Here is a 25,097-nt window from a genome sequence, read left to right as displayed (position 1 = left end):
CATGCAGTATTTGACCTTCTGCTCTTCTGTCAGTTTGCTGAGAATGATGGTTTCCAGGTTCATCCATGTCCCTACAAAGGACCCAAACTCATCGTTTTTGATGGCTGCATAATATTCCATAGTGTATATGTGCCACATTTTCCCTATCAAGTCTATCGTCGATGGGCATTTGGGTTGGTTCCAGGTCTTTGCTATTGTAAACAGTGCTGCAATGAACATTCGTGTGCACGAGGACACTCTTTTCAAATCAATTGAAGGGTGGTTGTGTTAAGGCACATATTGTGATCTTTAAAGAAGTCACATTTTTATTTTAGACAGAGTCTTGCTCAATTGCCAGGCTGGAGTGCAGTGGTGCCATCTTGGCTCACTGCAACCTCCACCTCCCAGGTTCAATTGATTCTGCTGCTTCAGCTGGGACTACAGACCTGTGCCACCACGCCCAGCTAATTTTTGTATTTTTTTCTTTTTTTAGTGGAGATGGGGTTTCACCTTGTTGGCCAGGATAGTCTCCATCTCTTAGCCTCATGATCTGCCTGCTTTAGCCTCCCAAAGTGCTGAGATTATAGGCATTAGCCACCACACCTGGCCAAAGAAGTTTACCAAAATGGTAAACTTTAGCCCAAACACATTAATAATTTTGTTAAATGTAAATGGATTAAATACCACAATAAAAAATAGAGATTGTTAAACTGGCTAATGAAGTATGTCTTAATTATTTGCTATTTACAAGAAGCATACTTACATAAATATGCTGATGATCGAAAAGTAAAACTGGAAAAAGATAACAGTAGGCATTATAAAGCTCTTATGGCTCTATTAGCTGACTAAGTAGAAAATAATACTATAGAAAAAGAGTATTACCAAGTATAAAGAGAAGTTTGAAAATGTTTAAAGAGTCAACTCATCAAGAAGACAGAACAATCTAAATATGTATACATATCATTAGAATGCCTCAAAATTCATAAAGCAAAATTTGACAGAACTAAAGTAAGAAGTAGATCAATTCACTATCATAATTGGAAATTAGACTTTAACATATCTTGGTCAAGAGTTGATATGTGTAGTCGAAAACAATTCAATAAAGATATAGAAGATCTGAAATAACTCCAGCAACTAACTTGACCTAATTAACATTTATAGAATGATACATCCACCAACTGCAGAATAAACATTACTTTTTAGGTACACATAGAACAATTTCAAGACAGAATATATGTTGGGCCATAAAATATGTCTCAGGACATTTTAAAAGATTGAAATATTGTAGCTCTCATACCACACAAAAAAAATAAAATAGAATCAGTCACAGTAAGGTATCTAGAAAAGTACCAAATATTTGTGCTAAATGTTAATTTAAATATTAAAAAGCACTAAGTGTTTGGAAGTCAAACAGCACACTAATTAAAAAATAGGTCAAGAAAGAAAACACAAAGGAAATCAGAATATTTTGAATTGAATGACAATGAAGAAAGTACAGAAACTGGCATATTTAACAAGAAGTTTCAGGTAGATGCTAGATTAGTAGACAGAACACAGAGAAATAGAGGTAGAGATATAAAAGGGGGGTAAAGAAGATAATTAAATATAAAATAGATTCAATTATATTTCAGCACATAGCAGGCACTCAATATTTGCTTGTTATTGATTGAAATAATTCTGTCACACATACTACACATCACATATATAAATGCTTATTGTGTAATATGGTTTGGATTTGTGTCCTCACCAAATCTCATGTGAAATCATAATCTCCAGTGTTGCAGGTGGGGCCTAGTGGGAGGTGATTGGCTCATGGAGATGGATTTCCCCCTTGATGCTGTTCTCCTGATGGCAAGTGAGTTCTCATGAGATCTGTTAGTTTTAAAGTATGTGGCACCTCCCACCTCTTCCTCCTGCTCTGGCCATGTAAGACCGCTTCACCCTTCACCTTCTGCTATGATTATAAGTTTTTTGAGGCCTCCCCAGAAGCCGAGCAGGCGATGCCATGCTTTCTGTATAGCCTGGAGAACCATGAGCCAATTAAACCTCTTTTCTTTATAAATTACCCAATGTCAGGTATTCCTGTATAGCAGTGTGAGAACAGACTAATACATAGTGTTTCTACTTTTTTTCTATCTTTTACTTACCAAAGAAATTATTTTCTTGACAGACTGAAAAAAATGAATGCGAGATGAATATAGGCTTGTTAGTATATTGTGTAAAACATTCTTATTCAAATTATATTCTCATTTTGTTTTACCCTTGTATAAACTATTTTGTGCATTGTTAATGACTAACGTCTTATCTCTTGTCACTTTCTTTTAGGGCTTTTTTATCCTAAATTGTCCAGACTTAACACCTTTGGCTTCGCAGTTGATATATCTTAATTTATCATTTAATGATCTTCGTTACTTTCCCACAGAAGTGAGTCCATCTGCATTGTTATGTACTGATATAACTTATTGTGAATAATACTTATAAAAAATAGACATCTTTTAATACCTTGAAGTTACTATAAAGTACTGTAAATGTATTTTGGATTGCATCTTTTAGATGGCTTATTTTCAGAAGTACAAAATGTACAGTACATCTTTCTTAGAAAGTCCCATGATATAATCCTCAAAGACTATGTTATAGTGAGGCTCTCAAATGTGTTCTCATAATTGTATAATGTATATTAAGTATTTATTCTTCTAACTCTGAATATAATCTAAAATAAACCTTATTTATGTGCTAATCAGAAGTTTTAAAAACAAAGTAATCATGCACTGTTGTAACAAGTTTTAATTACCAAAGGATAAAATATAATATTCTGCTTAATAAAATGTATGAAGGATAATCAGATATGGGATGAGCTAATTTAATGTCTTTTTAAGTGAATGAACCATTGCAAGTAATTAGGACAGATGATTGTGTTTTTAGTGTCTTTAGTCATTGCTTCATTGATTCCTGGGTAATTGGTGGTTTTGTAAATTGATTGCCAGAGTATTGTCTTTTAGTGAGCTCATTTTTGGCAAATGTACTTTCTTCCTATTTCAATCATGTAGTATTGAAAATATTATTTTCCATACTTTCTCTGTAATATAATGTTTCTATTTTCAATAGGAGAAGTTATTTCTTTTCTAATACACAACATCAGTTTTATTAATTTAACTAGGACAAATTGACAAGAATTCCCAAGGAATATAGACATCTGAGTTCTTCACACTGATTTAACCTTTCCTCTAAGTAGATATAGATAATACGTGTGTATCTGCCAAAGAATACTAGTCACTAAAAAATAATGTATGAAGACAAGAGAGATAGTCACATGTAAGATATTAAAGTGCTCATTATTAAAGTGACAGAAATCAACTTGTCATAAAATGCAGATCTGTGTTATATAGCTATAGATAAAACATTCCAATGAGGATGGTAATTTCCAGGCTTAGAAAGACTATTTTGGGGACAGCTAATAAGGCTTAGTTTTAGAATACTAGGGACTGAGGTAAGTGGGGTAATTCGAATTATTACTGGAAAATTTAGGATGGTTGAATCAGGCAGAGTGCAGCAGCCACTAAAGTGGTTTAGGATGGGAGAAGGTAGAAGCAGAAGTGTTAAATAACAAAGATTAGTATAGCAAACCCTGTATATATATACTCAGTCTTCTTTAAGATTCTTTAATAGTCATAAAATCATATATAGTAATAATTACAATAATGTATTGTTAGATATGTAACATATATGCATATATATAGAAATTATAGATGAAAAAAAGAAGGAATTGAATATGTATGAAGAACATTTTCATATCTCACTGGAATTAATATAAATCTGAAGTAAATTCTGATAAAGTATATCCTCTAAACAGTCACTAAGAAAATAAGAGAACATGCTGAAAAAAATTATTGAAGTAATAAAATGTTACACTAGAACATATTCACTTCATGCAAAAGAAGGCAGTAGAGGCGGAATTAAAAGAACATACAATATATAGAAAGCTAAAAGTGAAAATCATGTCAATAATAACATTAAATGTGAATATATCAAAAAATGCAATCAAAAGATACAGATTGTCAGACGGTATAAAATTATATGAGGTTTTATACAGATTCAGTGATATGCTGTCTCCAGGAAACACACTTAAGATCGAAAGAAACACAAGATTGAAGAGATTGAAGCCAAAAGCATGAGAAAATATATATCATGTGAACAGCAACAATAGGAAAGCTGAAAAGACTATACTAATATCAGACAAAATATATTTCAAAGCAAAAAAAAGTTACTAGAGATAAAAAGGAACATTTTGTCAATTTATCAGGTAATAGAACATTATAAACAAATGTTTATTTAATAACAGAGCCCCAAAGTATATGAAGCAAAAACTGAAAGAATTGGAGGAAAAAATAGAAAATTCAACCATAATAATTGGACACTTGAACATCCCACTTTCAATAATGCATAGAAAAATTAGGCAGAAGAACAAGAGGGAAACAGAAGAATTGAACAACACTATAAACCAATTAGAGCTAATAAACCTGTGTGGAATTTTTTTGGTCTAACTCAAACCAACAGCAGCAGAATATGCAATTCTCAAGTTTATATAACATTTTTCAAGATAAATCATATGTTAGACTACAAAATAAGTCTCAATATATTTAAAATGATTGAAAATCACAAAAGTCTATTTTTGGCTACAATGGAATTAAATTATAAAGCAAAAACTGAAAGAAACTTGGAAATTCACAAATATATGGAAATTAAGCAACATACACCTAAATAACCAGTGGATCAAATAATAAGTTAAAATGAACTTAGAAAATATATGTAGATAAATGAAAAAACAATATGCCACAATTTCTGAGATGCATTACAGAGTACTCAGAGGGAAATTTATAGCTGTAAATGCCTGTATTTTTTAAAAAAGAAGAAATCTCTCAAACTAACTTTTCATGTTAAGCCACTAGAAAAAAAAAAGAGCAAACTAAACCTAAACAAAGAATAAGCAAGGAGATAGTGAATATCAGTACAGAAATTAGTGAAATAGAAGACAGAAAAACAGAAAATTTAAAAAACAGAAGTTATTACTATTAAAAATCAACAAAATGGACAAATGTTATGTAGACTGACCAAGAAAAAAAACACAGGAGACTTATATTACTAAAGACAAGGACAAAAAAAAGAAACATCACTACTGACCTTATAGAAATTAAAAAGATTTAAAGGAAATAGTATAAATAACTGTATACCAACCAATTAAATAACTTACGGGAAATGAACACATTCCTACAAAGACACAAGAAGGGACTTTAGAAAATATGAACAGCTCCATGACCCTAAAATTTATATAGAAATGCAAAGGATTCCAAAGAGCCAAAATAATTTTGAAAAGAAAGGCAAACTTGGAGGACTGATGCTTCCAGTCTACAAGAATGAACTTGTTCTACTTCACCAATTTTGGACCTTTATGATGATAACAAGTTTGAACTTAAAAGAGAATTAATAGACCTTATTAATATTCACAGAGAAATATATGAATCAAGTAAAGATCATAGATTTATTTATTTTTCTTTTCAAAATTTGTATAAATTTAACAGGAAAATAATAGATTTCAATGGTATGTTCTGTTTTTAAATTTCACATGAAAAATCAGTGTACATGAAATTAATGTGATACCAGAAATAATCTGGCTATGATATCTGACACTTCTCTGATCACTAAGGTTAATTCCACCTGTCTTCCTGGTTCTGCAGATATCTCCTTCCTCCCTTATTATTCTGTGATTCCCTCCTATGAAATCATGAGCTTGGTCAGAAAGGGTGACTTTCACATTTAGAAAAGAACCATTCTTGAGTCAAAGTGTATGAGTACAGTAGTTGCACTATTTCACCATATGATACATATTAAAGCTGGTCACTTATATTGAAGGTTGACCAAGGGTGTTTACTGAGTTACATGATATAGCCAATTAACGTTACTATAATGATTCTACTACATTAGCTCAGAGAATTTATAAAAGGTAACAATTATTTGCATACTTTATTATTCCACTCACATTTGTTTCTCTTTTCTGTTCCCTAGATATTGTGTCTTAAATATTTACAAATACTGAAATTGAGAAATAATCCTATCAAAGAAATTCCTTCTGAAATTCAACAACTTAAGTTCCTTAGAATTTTCACCATTGCCTTTAATTTAATTACTGTTCTTCCACCTGGGTAAGGTTGATGGTCTGAGATTATAAACACAGAAAATAATTTATAATTTTGAAAAAGATCAGCTTCCCCTTTAAAAGCAGCTATTTAGTAACTCCTTTTCTATTCTAATTAGCTAATAATGAATTTAATTACTGTTCTTCCACCTGGGTAAGGTTGATGGTCTGAGATTATAAACACAGAAAATAATTTATAATTTTGAAAAAGATCAGCTTCCCCTTTAAAAGCAGCTAACAGCTTTTTGGCTATTTAGTAATTCCTTTTCTATTCTAATTAGCTAATATGCTTCTTCTTACAGTGTTAAAAACAATCCTACCAGCTACATACAGATCAGTTAATATGGGTCTAGTGAATATACATCTAGAAGTACATTATCTGAGTGTGGGTTAAATTAACAGGAATTACCTAAAGCAGTTCAGGTGAGAGCCTTGCACCTATCTCTTGAGAGCCTTTTTGCATATGGAAAGAGCACTGAATTTGGAATTAGGAAATCTAGACCTTTGACTGTAAAGTTGATGATAATTATATATTTGATCTGGAGAAAGTAATTTAACTATTCTTGGCCTCAATTTCCTAATCCAGAAACTAAGGGGATTGGCTTATATGCTATCATAGGAATGCTGATATTTGGACATAAAAGAGATGAATTTCTTCCCATATATGGACTAGTAATTATTTAACTCCTAATGAAAGTTTTAAACCAAAACCTTAATCAACTGTCAAAACAAGATACTTTTTGCAATTAGAGTTTAACAGATTGAATCTCTAAGCACAAAGAGAAAGGAACTTATAACTAGTTGAATAATACTTTGCAAAATAAGAGTCTTATATTAATTAAGAAAGTGCGTCCAGGCCGAGGTGGGTGGATCACAAGGTCAAGAGATCGAGACCATGTTGAAACCCTGTCTTTACTAAAAAATACAAAAATTAGCTGGGCGTGGTGGCGCGCGCCTGTAGTCCCAGCTACTCAGGAGGCTGACGCAGGAGAATCGCTTGAACCCAGGAGGAGGAGGTTGCAGTGAGCCAAGATCGTGCCACTGCACTCCAGTCTGGTGACACAGCAAGACTCTGCCTCAAAAAAAAGGGCATTCAAATTCATTTATAAAGATGTTCATCCAGTATTGTTATGATCCAACAAGTTGTATATTCATAGACATTCAGCTATTTAAAAGAATAAGAAATTATATTTAAAAAATTATACCATTTCTGTATAAAATACATATACATGTTACACATTACACGTCACATATATAAAAAGAAAAAATAAACACTAAAGAAGTAAGAATGTTACATATGGGTATTTTATTTCTCTTTGACTCATCTGTATTTTTCCACAGTACATAAATTGTATTTTCCCTGCCCTAATACTAGTATCAGCCATTTCTCTAAGGAGATCCTGTTTCCTTTTATTGGAAAGTGGTATTTAAAAGCCAAGATCTGGGTCCTGGGTGTCCTTATCACCATTAGGATGTGATTCCCTCTAGGCCCTCTCATTAGAGACAGCAAAGTAATATATATATGTATACTAACCCATGTTTACACACATATCTCTAATTGCTTATATAGCTATAAACACATATACAATTACATATGTACACACAGAGAACTGTATACATATAAATATATATGTACATATACAGCATCTAAACATGAATTTCTACTGGATAATCTATAATCGTAATTATACACTTTCAATAATCTTAACTATCATTTAAACAAAATAAAAATTCCTAAAGCAAGTGAAATGTGATTGTAACTAAAAGGTCAACATTTTGTTCATTGTTTAGATATTGGGCAAATAGTATGAACTGTTGATTATAATCAAAAAGTTTTCAGAAGCTATTTTTTAAAAATATTAGTGTTTCTAAAATAAAGCACTGTACTTTTATCAAATAACATAGGATATGTATGCATATCAAAGGAAGATTGACAGCATATTAAAGCCAAGAATGAAAAGCATAATAGGGAAAACTTTATTGACCTTGAGGAGGACTTCAAGCGAGCTCTGACATAATGAAAATGTTTATTTGCAAAGCTTGTTAAATGAAAACTCACCAGGAGGGCACTTACACAGTGAAGAATGAAGGTGCTGAGTTCTTTGTATTTAAGGGTTGTTGTCAGAACTCTACCTTCCTGAGCAAAGAAGACCTCACACAGTGTGGTGAGACTTACAAATCAGTAACTGAAATATATTTAAGATTATTCTGGCTCCATGTAAATTCTGGAGTTTGGACATTATTACCATCACAAGCAAATTGCACTGATACATTTTGAATGTTATACTTTCATTCTTGTAATTAACTGAGCAGATGTTCATGAAGCATCTATTAATACTATGTCCTCCTAGGAGCTCACCACCTAAGAGGAAGGCAGATAATTTAATACAGTTGAGTAAAGTAAAATAATGAAGATGTACGTGGTACAATTTTTGAGTTACAAAGAGTGGCATATAACCCATTCTGGAGGGTGAGATGGTTCCCTGGAAGAGATGGTATTTGATCCAAAGATGACTGAGTATGAATTTAGGTAGATTAAACAGGAGAGACAACAAAGGATAGTTAGGCCATTGATAGGGTGGATATTTCTTCAAGGAAAAGTTACAACGTATATGCAAAGAGGCAGCATATAGAACAAGAGATGGGAAATACAAGCAGTTTGCTGTTTTTGAAGCTTAGAGGACAAAGCCAAGTGGTAATAAATGGTACAGTAAGCAGGGACCAAATTATCTGCGAGCCTTGTGGACTAAGGTAAAGAATTGATGCTGTGTGCAATGAGAAATCTTTACAGGTTTTCCATAGGTGAGTGGTTAAACTTACATTTTAGGTTATTCTAGTGGCAGTGTAGAGGGTGGATGTGAGGGGATAAACAGAATTCAAGGTGACTAGTTGGAAGGCCATTGCAGTAGTTCAAGCAAGAGGTAAAGAAAACTTGGACCAAGGCAATGGTAGTGAGCATGGAGAAGGAAGAACAAATTGTTATGAAATTGGAGTAAAACCTGCAAAATTTAGTATTGAGACATAGAGACTATAAGGAACAGAAGAGTCAAGGTAAAGAAAAAAAAAAGTCAAGTCAAGGTAACACCCAGGTTAGAGTGAAACAATTTTCTAGTTAAGAGTGAAACAATTCAATCATGTAAAATATATTTATTATTTACTAAATACTGGGCTCTGTCCCAAGCATTGGGTTTAGATTGTTAAAGGAAAGGGGCATGATCTTTTCCCTTTTCGGGTTTAGAATCCAGGGAAGGATACAGGAATTTTAATAAACACCATAATAAATATATGAATATATAAATATAAAACATTCTAAGGGCTTTGACGGAAAGGAACAATATGATGTCAGGAGAAAAATAATTGAGTCACTAAGGAAGATATATCTGAGGAAATGACATTTAAGCAGAGGCTTAGGAATCCAGGCCAAGAACAGGAAAAAATAACATTTGTGCAGTGGGAATAACATGTGAAGTAATAAGAGCATGGACTCCTCAAAGGCTGAAATGAAGTCAGCATGGCTTAGGGTAAAATGGAAGTGTGGTTCCAGGTGAGGTTTAGAGGTTGGATAGGGACTACATCCCATGACGCTTTGAGGGTCAGGTGAAAACATTTCTGATTTATTTAAAGTGCATTGAGAAACCATTGGTTGTTGTTAAGGCTGAGGAGGTTTGAAGGAAGGAAAATAATGAGTTTTGTTTTAGATTAACATGTTGGTTTTTGGATTCTGTTTTCCATCACAAAGCTGGACCTGGACATATTAACCTCCCAGGAGAGTTTTGTGCTGGAGATATTGCTAGAGAAACATCTGTGTTTCAAATATAGACAGATAAAGAGGAAATTATAAAGATTGAGGAAAAGCCTCAAACTGCATAAATAGAACCAAGTATATCATGGAAGCCAGGGAAGAGGATTATTTTGAAAAAGACAGATGACCAACAGTGTCAAATACAATAGAGAAGCTCAATAAGAGAACATTTTTTAGTAGAATTATGGGAACAAAAGCTAGCTTGCAGTGGTTGTGATGGAATGGGAAGAGAGAAATTGGTAATAATGAGTGTAGACCATTCTTTCTAGAGATTTAGATGCAATGTGAGAAGAGCAGTTAGATAAAAGCTAAAGAGAATGTAGGCTCTTAGAAACATTTTTTTTAATGATACTTTAAGTTCTGGGGTACATGTGCAGAATGTTCAGGTTTGTTACATAGGTATACATGCGCCATGGTGGTATGCTGCATCCATCATCCCGTCATCTACATTAGGTATTTCTTCTAATGCTATCCCTCCCCTAGCCCCCACCCCCAGACAGGCTCTGGTGTGTGATGTTCCCCTCTCTGTGTCCACGTGTTCTCATTGTTCAACTCCCACTTATGAGTAGGAACATGCAGTGTTTGATTTCCTGTTGTGTTAGTTTGCTGGAAATTATGGTTTCCCGCTTCATCCATGTTCCTGCAAAAGACATGAACTCATCCTTTTTTATGGCTGCATAGTATTCCATGGCATATATGTGCCGCATATATGTAATAACTAATGTGGTGTTAGTTTTTTAAAGACTCGGATGTATTTACAGGATGTTGGAAAGAAACCAATAGGGAATAGATTGAAAATGTGGAAGGATGACAGATGATGCAGAATTTTACAGGAGATGGGAGGGGAAGTAGTCAGCTCAGGTGGAGATTATGGTCTTGAGCAGGAGGAGTAATCCTTATTTCCTAAAATTGGAGGTAGGTCCTAAAAATGAACATGGAAAATATATAGTTATATGGGTAAGAAAACAGGACATTCATTTAGTCAACAAAGATTTATTTAGCTCCTATTATGCATCAGTTGGGAGAGATTACTATGAAATGACTTCAGACAATCTTTGAGATCAAGAAGAATAGTGACTGAAAAGAAGTTTTAAAGAAAATTATGATGATTTAGTATTGATATTGAGAGGAATGGAAAAGAGCAGATCACAGAAAAGTAGATGTTTGAGAGACAATGCTCTGGGCTTAGCTGAGACTGGAAACCAAGGATTCATAGTGACACTAATCTGCATTTCTGCGGATTATCTTCAGTAGCTCAGTTGCTCATGTATAAGATGGAGAAGGTAGATTTTAGCCTCTATGAAAAGATTTCTTTGGGAATGTCCATAGCAGTTTTATCTACGATATTCTAAAAAAGTTCGCAATTCAAATGTACATCAACAAAACATTGGAAAGCCTAATTGTTTTTCTTCACAATAACTAAAAGGTGGTAACAACTCAATGTCCATTAATAGACTAATGAATAAACAAAATGTGATATATACATATATAGACTATTATTCATCCTGAAAAAAGAATGAAATGCTAGTACATGCTATAACAACAATGAGCCTTGAAAACATTGCACTAGGTAGAATAAGTCAGATACAAAAGGATAAACATTGTATGATTTTGCTTATATAAGGTACCTAGAAGAGACAAATTTACAGACAGAAAGTGGAATATAGGTTACCAGGGGATTGGGTGTAGCAGAGAAGGGGGGAATTGGGAGTAGTTGTTCAATGGATATAGAGTTTCTGTTTGTAATGATAGGAAAGTTCTGGAAATACATGGTGCTGATTGTTGCATAATACTGTTATTAATGCTACTGAATGGCACACTTAATAATGGTTAAAATGGCAAATTTTATGTTATATATATTTTAGCATAACAAAAAATACATAGAGCCTGGGCAACATGGTATAACCCCATCTCTACAAAAAATTCAAAATATTATCTGTGCATAGTGGCATGTGCCTGTAGTCCCAGCTGTGTGGAAGGCTGAGGTGGGAGGATCACCTGAGCCTGGAAGGTTGAGGCTGCAGTGAGCTGTAGGCAACAGAGTGAGATCCTGTCTCAAAAATGTATATATATAGTTATCAGTACCCTCAATTTTTTCATCTTTCTTCCTCATCTTTCTCTTTTCTAAAATTTTTAGGTATAATTTACATACGATAACATGCACAAATCTTAGGTATTTGATTCGAAGTATCTAACAAATATACGCACCCATATAACTACATAACTACTATTGAAAACAATATATGGGGCATTCCCATTATCCTGGAAAGTCTACCCTAGAAATGTCCTTATGTACATTTCTAGTCCATTCCCAGACCTCTAACATCATAGCTTTATTTTGCCTGTTCTGGAAAATTCTAAAAGTTGATTGATAGAACAAATAATTTTTTTTAGTCTGACATCTTTCACGCAACAGAAATTTTGGGGATTCACCCATGTTGTATATACCAGTATTCCATTCCTTTTTAATGATGACCTCAGGCCATATGGCCTCAGCCATTTCAGCAAAGTCAAAAATAGAAATGGGATTAACTGGGAACAAAATCTGTGGACAAGTCTTTTGTCTTATGGAATGAATACCCATGATATACATGGGAAACCCACTAAGTTCTTAAACATTTTGTACTAACAGAAATGTTGCCAGAGTGTATCAAGAAGGACAAAGACAGTATGAAATGAAAAAAGGTTGTCAGATTCCCCCAAATTCTGTGGGCAGGAAACAGCTGAATACGTGTGCCAACTTTCATGAAAAAGGGAGAATGATTCAGAGGGTGGAGCCAGGAACAGGGGAGGATGAAGCCAGGAGCACAGAAGGTGGAACTGTGATTCCAAAAGACAGAGCCAGGAGCCAGGAGGGCAGAAACCGGAAAGCAGGCAGCAGAGCTGTGAGCTGCTGCTGCTAATTCCCAGGCCTTGAAACCAAATGAAGTTACTCAGTTGTATTTCAAAATTGCTTGGGATTGGTAATTCCTCTTTACCTTTCCTTTTCTCTGGATTAGAATAATCTTGAAAATGGAAGAGGGATGCAGAATTATTTGTCAGAGAGATACCACCTGAGGACGTGACTTGATTTTGTTTTTGAGGATGGAGGAAGGGAGCCATGAGTCAAGGAATGAGGCAGCTTGCAAAACCTGGGAATGGCCTTCAGTGTATAGCCAGCAAGAAAACAAGGGCCTTAGTTCTACAGCCGGAAAAAACTGAATTCTCCAACAGCCTGTATGAGTAAGGAAGCAGATTCTCCCTAGAGCCTCCAGATAGGACTGCTGATGCCTTAATTTTAGTAGGGTGAGACCCGTGCAGACTTTTGACCTGTATAACTATAATAAATCTGTGTTGTAGCATGCCACTAAGTTTGTGTCGCAATTTGTTATGGCAGTAACAGCAAACTAATATGAAACCAGTCAAAGATTTCAACTATTGTGGAGATCACATTCCCACAGGAGGAGACAGTCAGCATATTATTAAATATGTATTTTATTAAATAAAGCAATTGGTTACTCAATTTATTTGAAGCCATAGTGTTAGGATTTAAATTGAGATACATGTTTTTTTCTAGACATTACCTAACATAGAAAAATGGTTTTTTATTTTGGTGGCTAAGCATTGTATTTAAAAGATTGTCTTTTTAATTCTCTTCATTATTAATTTTTTCTTATAGTTTCCATATGTTAAAATATATACATATATTTTTTTTCCCAGATATAGTATTTTGGTACCTTCTCGAAAGTTTTACTAAAAGTATAATGGACTACTTTCACTGTTATGTTTCCATTCCTAACAAGATCTTTCTAGGTTCATGAGACTCAAAGTGATAGAGAAAGCAAGATACTTTCAGAGGCAACCTCTGCCCCTTAGATGCTATAAACTCTGGGAAACCACTGACCTACTCGTAACTTCAGTTTCCATCTGAAAGTTTAGAAAATTTACACTTGTCTTCAAGGATGTTACAAAAATTAAATAGGAAAATCTTGTAAATTATTTTTTAAATCCTTTCAATTATTTTCACAGATTTGTCTCTTTTCCTTGGCCTAAATTTCTAAAATAAAATTAAATATGCAATATTTTTTAAATGATGTAACAATTGATTGTTTCAATGTAGGGAAATTAGAAGTTAGTAAAGAAAAAATTCCGTTTGAGTAAAGCACTCATTTACTGAGTTTTGTTCCTAAGGTTTGGCTTTGAGCAGCTTAGGGCGATATCCTGTGGGGCAGCATGGAGGCAGGGAAGCTCAGCCTCTGTGAGAGAAAGAACAGGGGCCTCCTCTTGGTAGCCAGTGGATCAACACTCCCATGTTATCCTTAGAACTTTATGAAATGCTCTTTGATTTGTCTTTTCAACTGTCATATAAAATGAAGATAATAAATCACTTTAAAAATCCAAATTATTTTTCTCTTCCCAAGGCTTTTGGGTAGAAAAGATGAAAAAGGCAGAAAAAGGGAGGTGGGGTGAAGAAAAGTAAAGGAGAGAGACATGTTTTAGACTCATGCCCTGAGGTTATGCAGAAGCAACTGTCACAAAGGTTAAAACAAAAAGTCTTTATCTTTTGCTCAGTGGATAGCAGGAGAAAAATGACATAGAAAATAGCTACTTTAACTAACAGAGTCAAATCCTTGCCTTACCTGTTTGACTAATTTGCTTTAATTGGCAGGTAGGTTCTTTGGGAAAGAGAAACTATTTGGAACAAAAAAAAACCTAACAGCCTACTTGAATGCCCTGTCGGAAGAGCTGATTCTGAAATTGTACACATTTATTTCCCCATGCTGTTATTTGTTAAAGAAGTGGATTAAATTACCTTGCCTCCACATTCTGATGAAAAGGGGTAGCTACATTTTATTTCATACCAAATTGGATAAATTGCTTAATCTCTTAGAGCTTCCATTTTTTAATCTGTAAAAAATAACCAAAACCCCTACATTGGTATAGTAAATGATCATTCTAAATTGCCTTATAGTATGCTTTTAATAAATGACATTTATATCAGTGTGGTCGTCATCACTGTTAATACATGAAATTATTGATGCTAGTCTAATCTTGCAAGCTAACAGCAGGGCTCTGTTTTAGGCAGCTCACTGGCCAGTAATATGCTAATAAATAAAGCAATGACATAAATGTAAAAAATTTTACATATCCTAAAAAAATGTGATAGATTTGGTACTGGTGGGGCAGATCAAACTGAGGCTGTCTGAACAGATTTTCTCTATAAAACCATATATAGCTGACATAAATTTCAACTCTAGAACCTATGCAGCTTTGTATTCAGCGTCCTTAATGCTGCCTACACCTGTTACATCTCACAATCAGCAGGGATGTGTCATCCACAGTGAAAGCCTGGAACCAGACTAGGTTGCCAGTGCCAATGTAATAAGGGAAGACAGAGTGACTCCAGAAACTGCCCGAGGCAAGAAAATGACATGATATTGAATTGAAAGCTAGAGCAAATGGTATTAACATTTTCTTTACAGAGATGATAAGACGTCAGAGATGAACATCTAATTGAAAAGGCATTTCTTTTGTTTTCCTAGTCAACCTCATTAACTTCTCAGAGCAAATTATTACCATTCCTTTCATTCAGCTATGATTTCCTCAGCACTTATAATGTACTAGACATTATGCAATGCACTGGATATATAGAAACATAAAATTGAATCCATGGCTTCTAGAAGCTCATAATTTTAGGAGGCAGACGTTTGTTGCACAATGTGCTAGGTGCTATCAGAGAGTAAGCAGAGAAGTACAGAAGAGGCATCTCACCCAGTCTGAAGAATTTGGGAAGAGGTTGTTGGAAGAGATGATATCTGAGCCAAGACAAAAGATAAAAAGGCAATGATCAAAGAGTCAAGCTGGGGGGAATCGCATGTGTTATTTAGAGATAGGTGATAACTGGTTAATTCAGGGAATTGTAGCAAATAAATGCTGGAACACAGAGGAATATAGAGGATGGTGAGAGGCGAGCTGGACAAGTAGCGTGAGACCAGATCATGAGGACCTTTATATGCCATGCTAAGAGAGTCGGAAGTTAGTGTAAAATTCTGCTCATGATGCTTTTGTTAAGAATCACACAAATAACTTTTCATCTTTTATTTATATGAAAAACAAGAAAGTCTCTGAGAACAGCACCCACAAAGAAGGGGGTGTTTACAAGGAATTATGGTGACTATGATACTGAGCCCTTCAATTCCAGTCTTTTAGAAGCAATTCCCACTTTCATCCCCTAGGAGTCAGGGCTTGTGACAGCACAATTATTTTATCGAGTATTGGTATTCTTTGGTTTTTACCTATAAGTACTTGTCTTGATGGAAAGAAAAATCAAAGGTATTTTACTAGGAAAGTCTTAATGCAATTGTAGTGGGTTGAATAGCATCCCTCAAAAATTGATATCGGTATAGAACCTCAGTGTGACCATATTTGGAGAGAGGGTCTTTGCAGATATGGTTAATCTAAGGTCATATTTATGCTAATTTGGAGAAGGGTGGGCCCCAAATTCAGTGGCTTTTGTCCCTATAAGAAAGGCATGTGAAGACAAAGGCAGAGGTTGGAGTTATGCTACCACAAGCCAAGGAATGCCAAAGATTGCAGGCCACCACTGGGAGCTGGGGAGAAGCAAGGGACGGTTTCTCCCTCAGAGCCTCCCACGGGAACCAACCCTGCTAACACTTTGATTTTGGACTTCTGGCCCCCTGAACTGTGAGAAAATAAATTTCTGTTACTTTAAGCCACCCAGATTATGGTAATTTGTTATGTCATCTCTAGGAAACTAATGCAACAACCAAAAAAAAAAAAAGTATCTAAATGATAATGAAAATTTCTCAGGTGACTTTTTCTAAATAGGGCTTTGTCCACTCCAAAAATTTCAAACCAGTCTTAATGGATAGATGAGTAATTCTTAGGAACGTTCATAGTAATTATGCCATCTATAATAAAAAGAAGTCTATATAAATTTCAGGATCTTAGAAATCTGGTTTCTATACTTCTGCCTACTTACTCAAGTACTTATTTATTCCAAGTGATGACACATCATCATTTCTACAATTAATTTTCTCTTTCTATTTAAGGTTATTTTCCTTGTCTTTTCTTGAAGAACTTGATGTTTCCTACAATGAACTTACTTTTATTCCAAATGAAATCCAGAAACTCAGGTATTTTGGAAGTACATAGAAAGATATATGCCCCTTACTTATATATTTAATAATGATTGTGATGGAGAAAGTTGAGTCCTTTCATTTATTTAATAGCCATAAAATGTAATCTGTAAAATGCAACGTTTGCCAAACATGTAACTTGAATGATTGGTGTACAATATTTTTAATGATTGGTGTACAGTATTTCCAGGAATTATTTAAGGAATAGTACAGATGACTACTTACAGAATGATAAGCTATTTATGTCCATTTGTCTATGTGTGTACCTGTGGATATTATTTGTTAACTTTTTGTAAGAAATACATATAGACAAAATGCTAATACTACAAAATATAATTTTAATGCAAAATTTCAATTCTTTCTCACAGTAATAAAAGTCTGAAGTTCATCTATGCCCTTCTATGTCAGTACCATACTGTTTTGATTGTAACTTCAGAATAATTTTTAGTAACTAGTAGGGAGATTATTTTTCAATAATAGTCTCTTCACTATTCTCTTTAGAACATAATCTTTAAGATAATTTTGTATAATTTCTAGCACATCCAGCAACACACATAATCACAAAGTTTGAATTTTAATGTAATTGCCTAGAGTTTACTCATAAATGTGGGAGAATTTACATTTTTGATGATAAATTTTTCCACTCTAAAACTTTTTTTCATTTTTTCAGATCTTGTTTTATGTTCTTCATAAGAATTTACGACTCACTTCATATTTTTCTTAATAACCTTTTCTAAGCGTTTTATAATTGTGGTTGTTACTGTGAATGTAAGGTACTATTTCTCTTGTTTACATTTGTTTCTAACTGTTGTCAGTACAGAATAGAGAAAAGCTATGTACTTCTTTACATTACCTTAAAACTAAGGTAATGTAGTTTTAAGGTAATGTAAAACTTAAAACTACATTACCTTAGTTTTAAGGTAATGTAAAAAAGTACATTACCTTAAAATGTACTTTTTAAAGCTCTCCAGTTAGTTCTGATTTAGTTTTACTGCATTTTATTTTGTTTCCTAGGAACATAATCTTGCATTTAGTAGAATGAGATAATTTTATCTCTGCTTTTTAAATATTTAAATCAATTATTTAATTTCCAATGTGACAATCTCTATATTTTAGCAGAATTCAGCCTATTCACACTTGTTATGACCAACATATTTTTTTCTTTCATTTTATTTTGTACTTATTATTTATTTACTTTCCCTTTTTCTTACTTATTAATATGCTGTTTGTTCTCTTTTTAAATTTTTGAATTTATTTCATTTTTATTTTTTTGAGACAGGATCTCACTCTGTTGCCCAGGCAGGAGTACAGTGGCACAATCATAGCTCACCACAGCCTTGAACTCCTGGACTCATGCAAGTCTCCTGCCTTAGCCTCCTGAGTAGCTGGGACTACAGGTGCAAACCACTGTGCTTGGCTAATTTTTTTTATTTTTTTGTAGAGACAGGGGTCTCACTATGTTTCCCAGGCTGGTCTCAAACTCCTGGCCTCAAGTGGTCCTTCCACCTGTTTTTTTCTACCTTATTAATTTTGGCTTTCTATTGTACTTCCCTAATCTGTTAATGGCTATCTTTCCTACTCATAATCAATCACACTTTCTTTAATATTTTATAAAGGCAAAATAAAAACTACTTCCCCCACCACGATGGTTTGTCTCCCCACCGCTGCCTTCCACTGTTTGTTGAGACCTTCAGAACACTGTTATATTTTCCCACTTTCTTTCCAAACTCATCTTCCCCTTATCTAACTCTAGGCTTTGCTAAAATAGTTTAGAAATTTTTGTTTCAGATTCTCATTCGTATTTTCTTTGCATCGTGTCTCTTTTTATTAAAGAATGCTTACTTAGCACTTAAGTCTTACAAGCATTTTAGTTCATTCTCCTTTTATATTTATCTGTAGGTATTTCAAGATTCATTGTTTATAGCTGTTTTCGCTCCTTTCCTCTCATCTGGAACCTGGCGATGTCTCTTTTGATTCGTTGGCTGTTTAGAGTTTTTCCTTAAGTATTTTCCTCAGATGGCATACATAGATAATTTTTTCTCTGATTCTTTAACCCTGACAAATAAATGATGCCCTGAGTGACAGGACAAGCTTGCATTTGGCGTGTTTCACAGTCGTCTCCATCATTGTGTCTTCCTCTAGTTTCCAGGGTTGCAGGGGAGGCACCTGATGCCAGTTTAATTCTTTTTTCTTCCTAAGTGACTTTTATTCTTAACTGGAAGGACTAAGATTCTCCCATAATCTTTGACCTTTCAGAATTTTATCAGATTACGCTTACAAGTGTTTTTTTTTTTTTTTAAACCTGTCTTTCCTGGAATTCGGTGAACTCTTTTAATCAGCCAGCTCAAACTTCTCTTTTCTGGTTAAGAAAATATGTTTAAATATTTTTTTCCTAAAATGCCTATTATTTACATATTAGGCCTCCTAGATCTGTTTTCCATGGTACCTAAATTTTTCCTCATGGTTTTAATTTTTTTGTATGTTTGTTTTGAATTATTTTTCTACTTTGTCTTTGCCTCTAATTTGGATCCCCATGAAGACCATGTCCTTCTTTCATTCATCCACTTAACTTTTTAGTTTTACAAATCATGCATTTTTGTTCCAGAACATCTCTGTGTATCTGTGTGTGCTATATTTGCATCTTGTTTTCCCACCCCCAACCCCAATTTTTTATCCATCCATCAACAGAAGTTGCTTGTCCCAGGACCTTTGTTCTATGTGTTCTATGTGATTTTCTCTTCTGGCCACTCTTTCTTTCATGCAAGTCCAATGGCAGTCACAGAACACCACTCAGAATGCTACGAAAGTGAGTAGTGGACCGGAAGGAAGCTTCTCTGCACCCCAGAGTGCTCAGCTGCCAAAGCAGTCTCAACACAGTACTATTCTAGCTTTAAAGATGATTTAGTGGCCAGGCACGGTGGCTCACACCTGTAATCCTAAAACTTTAGGAGGCCGAGGTGGGTGGATCACCTGAGGTCAGGAGTTCAAGACCAGCCTGGCCAACATGGAGAAACCCCATCTCTACTAAAAATACAAAAATTAGCTGGCATGGTGGCCGGTGCCTGTAATCCCAGCTACGTGGGAGACTGAGGCGGGAGAAACACTTGAATCTGAGGGGCAGAGGTTTCAGTGAGCCGAGATGGGGCCATTTCACTCCAGCCTAGGCAAGAGAGTGAGACTCCATCTCAAAAAAAAAAAAAAAGAAAGAAAGAAAAAAGATGGTTTAGCCTGCCTAGCTGTCTTAGAATTCATTGAGGGGAAGGAGGAAGCCAAATGGGTGTGTCCTCCAAGGTAAACCAACTCAGGCAGGAAGAGCCTCACCATGGCTAGTATTTGCCTAGACTGTGTCACACTCATTCTGATTGTCCACATAGAGTTTGTATTTGTCAGCTTGGGCTACTATGACAAGGCTGGCTGGCTATAAAAAACAGAAATTTATTTTCCACAGGCTGGGAAGTCCAATATCAAGGCCTCAGCAGATCTGGTGTCTGGTGAGGGCCCAGTTCCTCATAGACAGCCATCTTCTCACTCTAACCTCACATGGAAGAAGGGGGGAGCTGTCTCTCAAGTCTCTTTTACAACGGTACTAATCCCACTCATGAGGGCCCCTGTCCTGACCAGTCACCTCCTAAAGGCCCCACCTCTACATACCATCAACTTAAGGTGAAGATTTCAACATTCGAATTTTTGGGGAAACAGAAACATTCAGACCATAGCAGGGTGTTCTGCTGCTGGCCTCTAGGCTTTGTGCAGAAGAAAAAGGTGCCCATGCCAGCTCTCTCATTCAGGACTGTGGCAGAGCCCAGGGTCTTGCTCACCTTTTTCAGACCATCAGAGGTGAATTAGTCAAACTCGGTTGAGGGATGAAGAGAGCTGAGGTGCCATCTTCCTAGCCTCATTGTTTTAAATACTCTCGTTGATCATATGTTAATATTATCAGCAGGAGTCATAAACAAGTTACACTGTGTGGATATGAGTTGTGAAACTAGACAGTAAATGAAAATCTAGAGGCCCTCAGCTGTCTGTTACCTAAAGTTTGTATATCAGCCTTTTCACCTCTAATGCATTTGACAAGTTGGACCAGCCTTTGATTTGATTTTTATGGATCCCTCACGAACAGATTCTTTTCCATCTGCTTCTAGGACTAATTAGAAAGGAGATAAGTGATGGTACAAAAATACCACTGAGGCAAGTGAAAATAAGAAAATCAGTAATGTTGGTTCTCTTTGAATAAAGAATAAGGGTTATTAGAAGTAATTGACACAGAAAAAACCCAGAGGACTCAGTTGAAAAGTCAAAGCACAAAATAGCACATAATATGTTTTGATAGTATAAATTTCACTCTTTTGATTGGGCTTGAATGAAAAAATGTGTTGATGTTTAATTTGTCTACGAAAATATGTTCTGTGTATTATTATACTATATTTTATGTAATATGACATTCATTAGTCTTGTGTTTGTGAATAATTCTGTTTCCATAGTGATGACATATTGCAAAAATCCTTTAAAATATATGCTTTAACTGTGCTATTCACTCAAATGCACTTATTTGCATTTGAGTATTGGTTCAATTGCTTTATAAATTAATTCTCTTGATTCTAAAGGAATACTTAAATTCACACTTGTATTTTATTGCTACTAGGTTTGATGCCAATTTTCAAGAACAATTGAGGCAGGATTTTACTTTAATATGAATTGTTTTAATATCTTTTAAACTATGGTTTCCTTTATTTACAGATCACTTGAAAAACTGACTGTTGATGGAAATGAACTGAGTTTTTTCCCACATGGAATTTTGGAGCTTAACCTGACAAAAATTCAGTTTGAGAATAATTTCACTCATCCTTGTTTTTGGAGAGAGAATTCTTTGAATAATCCACAACAACTTACTCATATTATTTCTTTGTTCATTGTCAAAAATCAATTACATACATTTTATGATACGATCCCAGTAGAAGTTCAGAAGTTACTAAAATGGTAAGCAAATGCTGAAGTCCTTTTAACCAAAACATATCTTTAAGCATTTAAATGTTCTTCATTACAGGCTCAGATGACAGTTTCACTCTCTCTCTCTCTCTCTCTCCCCCTCTCTCTTTCTCTCTCTCTCTCTCACACACACACACACACACACACACACACACTCCATGACACACACAAAACCATTCACACAATTCTTCAAATTGCTCCTGCCAGTTCTTCAGGTATAAAACGTAGTCTGAATCCAGCCTCATTTTATAATATTCTCAAGTTGTTACTTAAATCCAGTGTGAAATGTGAGTCATCTACGTGGCTGTTAAATAAATCTTTTCTATGAATTTCTAAGTTCATAGAAGTAGATTCTTCCAAAAAAATTATTTGGCTCCAGGCACACTCTGCTGGGATGTGTTTTGCTCCTCTGTGATGTCATGGAGACCAGGAATAAAGCAGGTATGCATGGAGTAACCTCACTTGGGGATCAATGACCAGTATTGGAATCATTGCCTCATCTCAGGACTGGGGTTCTTAAACTCTCATATCCTTACAGTCCACTTAGGCTTGTCACTTATTTTCTTCAGATAGTATAATACCATTTTTACTGAATTATTGATCATCAGTGCTTAGGTTATTAATTTAACAAATATTTGCTATATGCCTAAGTAAAATGGCTCCCAGGAATATATCCTTTATAAATATTGACTCAATAAAAGGCAGAAAACCTAAACAGAATCCTTCTCAAAAAAAAAAAAGAGTAGTGGTGGTTGGGCGCAGTGGCTCACATCTGTAATCCCAACACTTTGGGAGGAAGAGGTGGCCGATCACCTGAGGTCAGGAGTTTGAGACCAGCCTGGCCAACATGGTGAAATCCTGTCTCTACTAAAAATACAAAAATTAGCCGGGCATGGTGGCACATGCCTGTATTCCCATCTACTTGGGAGGCTGAGACAGGAGAATCACTTGAACCCAGGAGGCAGAGGTTATAATGAGCTGAGGTCATGCTACTGGACTCCAGCATGGGCAACAGAGCAAGACTCTGTCTCAAAAAAAAAAAAAATGTACTGAGAAGTGAGCTGAAAAGAAATAAATGGATTAGCTGTCCTTTGGAGATCACTGAATGCACTGGAAGTTTCTTCTTCAGGCCGTAAGAATCACTGAGTCCAAATAGACCTGGCAGTAGGTCAAAGATGGCCTAGTGCAGGGGAAGGCTGGGTGAAGGTCAGTTAAAACACTCGTGTCCATAACAGGTGAGGAGGGATTGATTCAAAGTAATAAGCATGGGTATGAGCAGGTAGGAAATGCAATAAGACAAATAATGGAGGTAAAATTACCAGCTACCTACCAAAGATGACTGTGATATTAGTAAAAATAAGAACAGTGAAGGAGGGATTTGTCACCCTAACCACTGTCATCCTCCAATGTCTACCCTTGGCTTTAATCCTGAATTTCCAGCTACTGAAATTTCAGTACTATCCTACTTTTGCTAAGTTCTTTGGACTGCAGCTCAGCTGTGGACTTGCACCAAAGCCACTCCAAGCTCAGCTACTGCTGTCGCTCCAGTGACTGCCCTGTTGATTTGCAGCTACGTTCGTCTTTTTGTCCTGTACAACTTCTGATTGCTATCTACCTCTTTCTGTCTCTCTACCCACGTTATATCACCTCAGACAGAGAATCCACCTCTTTTGAGGATGGGATCAGAAGACTCATGTTTCACAAATTTTACCTTGACTTCCTTATGCGTGAGAATGTTAGAAATTTTTGTTTTTATTTTTTTTTATTTTTGGTTGACACATAATTAGGCATATTTATAACATACGGAGTGATATTTCAATACATGTATATAGTATGTAATAATCAGTTTAGTATATCCATCACTTTACTTACCATTTCTTTGTGTTGTGAACATTTAAAATCTCCTAGCTTTTTGAAAATACACAATAGATTACTGTTAACTATATTCACCTACGGCGCTATAAAACACTAACACTCCTATCTACCTCTGATTTTTTTCCATTTTTAACCTCTCCTATCCTCTTCTTCCTCCTACCCTTCCCGGCCTCTAATAACCACAATTCTACTCTCTACTTCCATGAGCTCAATTTGTTTTTAGTTTCCATATATGAGTGAGAACATGCAGTATTTATCTTTCCGTGCCTGACTTATCTCACTTAACATAGTGTCCTCCAGGGTCATCCCTGTTGCCACAAATGACAAAATTTTATCCTTTTTTTTTTTTTTTTTTTTTTTTTTTTGGGACGGAGTTTCGCTCTTGTTACCCAGGCTGGAGTGCAATGGCACAATCTCGGCTCACCGCAACCTCCGCCTCCTGAGTTCAGGCAATTCTCCTGCCTCAGCCTCCTGAGTAGCTGGGATTACAGGCACGCGCCACCATGCCAAGCTGATTTTTTGTATTTTTAGTAGAGACGGGGTTTCACCGTGTTGACCAGAATGGTCTTGATCCCTTGACCTCGTGATCTACCGCCTCGGCCTCCCAAAGTACTGGGATTACAGGCGTGAGCCACCGCGCCCGGCCTTTATCCTTTTTTTAATAGCTGAATAGTATTCCATTGTGTGTATATACTGCATTTTCTTTATCCATTCATCTGTTGATAAACATTTAAGTCAATTCCATATCTTGGCTATTGCGAATAGTGCTGGAATAAATATGGGGTGCAGATGCCTCTTCAATATACTATTCTCCTTTCCTCTGGATAAATACCCAGTAATGGGATTGCTGGATAGTAAGATAGTTTTATTTTTCGTTTTTTGAGAAACCTCCATACTCCATGTTGATGGCTGTACTAATTTACATCATCCACTGAAAGTGTGTAAGAGTTGCTTTTTTTGTGCATTTTTACCGGCATTTATTACTTTTTATCTTTTTGATAATAGCCATTCTAACTGGGGTAAGATACATTATTATGGTTTTGATTTGCATTTTCCTAAATATTAGTGATGTTGAAAATTTTTTCATATACTTATTGGCCAATTATATGTCTTCTTTTGAAATGTC

At 35.2% G+C, this 25,097-nt stretch overlaps 1 protein-coding gene and 1 long non-coding RNA gene across 3 annotated transcripts in view; one reads left to right on the top strand and one right to left on the bottom strand.

The window, feature by feature from the left end:
- Window positions 1-25,097, bottom strand: part of LOC116562450 — a 54,616-nt gene that overhangs the window by 16,040 nt on the left and 13,479 nt on the right. Inside the window, exon 3 of one of the 2 annotated variants that reach the window (XR_004273944.1) lies at window positions 15,865-16,882. The exons of the other annotated variant lie outside the window; for it this stretch is intronic. This is a non-coding gene — a long non-coding RNA (uncharacterized LOC116562450). Of the gene's footprint in view, window positions 1-15,864; window positions 16,883-25,097 lie in introns of those variants that run through there. 2 annotated transcript variants of the gene reach the window in all.
- LRRC63 (leucine rich repeat containing 63) overlaps window positions 1-25,097 on the top strand; it is a 65,060-nt gene that overhangs the window by 35,508 nt on the left and 4,455 nt on the right. The window contains exons 5-8 of the mRNA XM_032294720.1: window positions 2,305-2,403; window positions 6,040-6,176; window positions 17,024-17,107; window positions 21,848-22,087. Of these exons, the coding sequence (XP_032150611.1) occupies window positions 2,305-2,403; window positions 6,040-6,176; window positions 17,024-17,107; window positions 21,848-22,087 (560 nt within the window). The remainder of the gene's footprint in view (window positions 1-2,304; window positions 2,404-6,039; window positions 6,177-17,023; window positions 17,108-21,847; window positions 22,088-25,097) is intronic.

The sequence above is a fragment of the Sapajus apella genome, unplaced genomic scaffold (assembly GCF_009761245.1).
Source record: "Sapajus apella isolate SASKATOON/1434 unplaced genomic scaffold, GSC_monkey_1.0 scaffold32, whole genome shotgun sequence".
NCBI lineage: Eukaryota > Metazoa > Chordata > Mammalia > Primates > Cebidae > Sapajus > Sapajus apella.
This window is presented reverse-complemented; position numbering and strand designations above follow the sequence as displayed.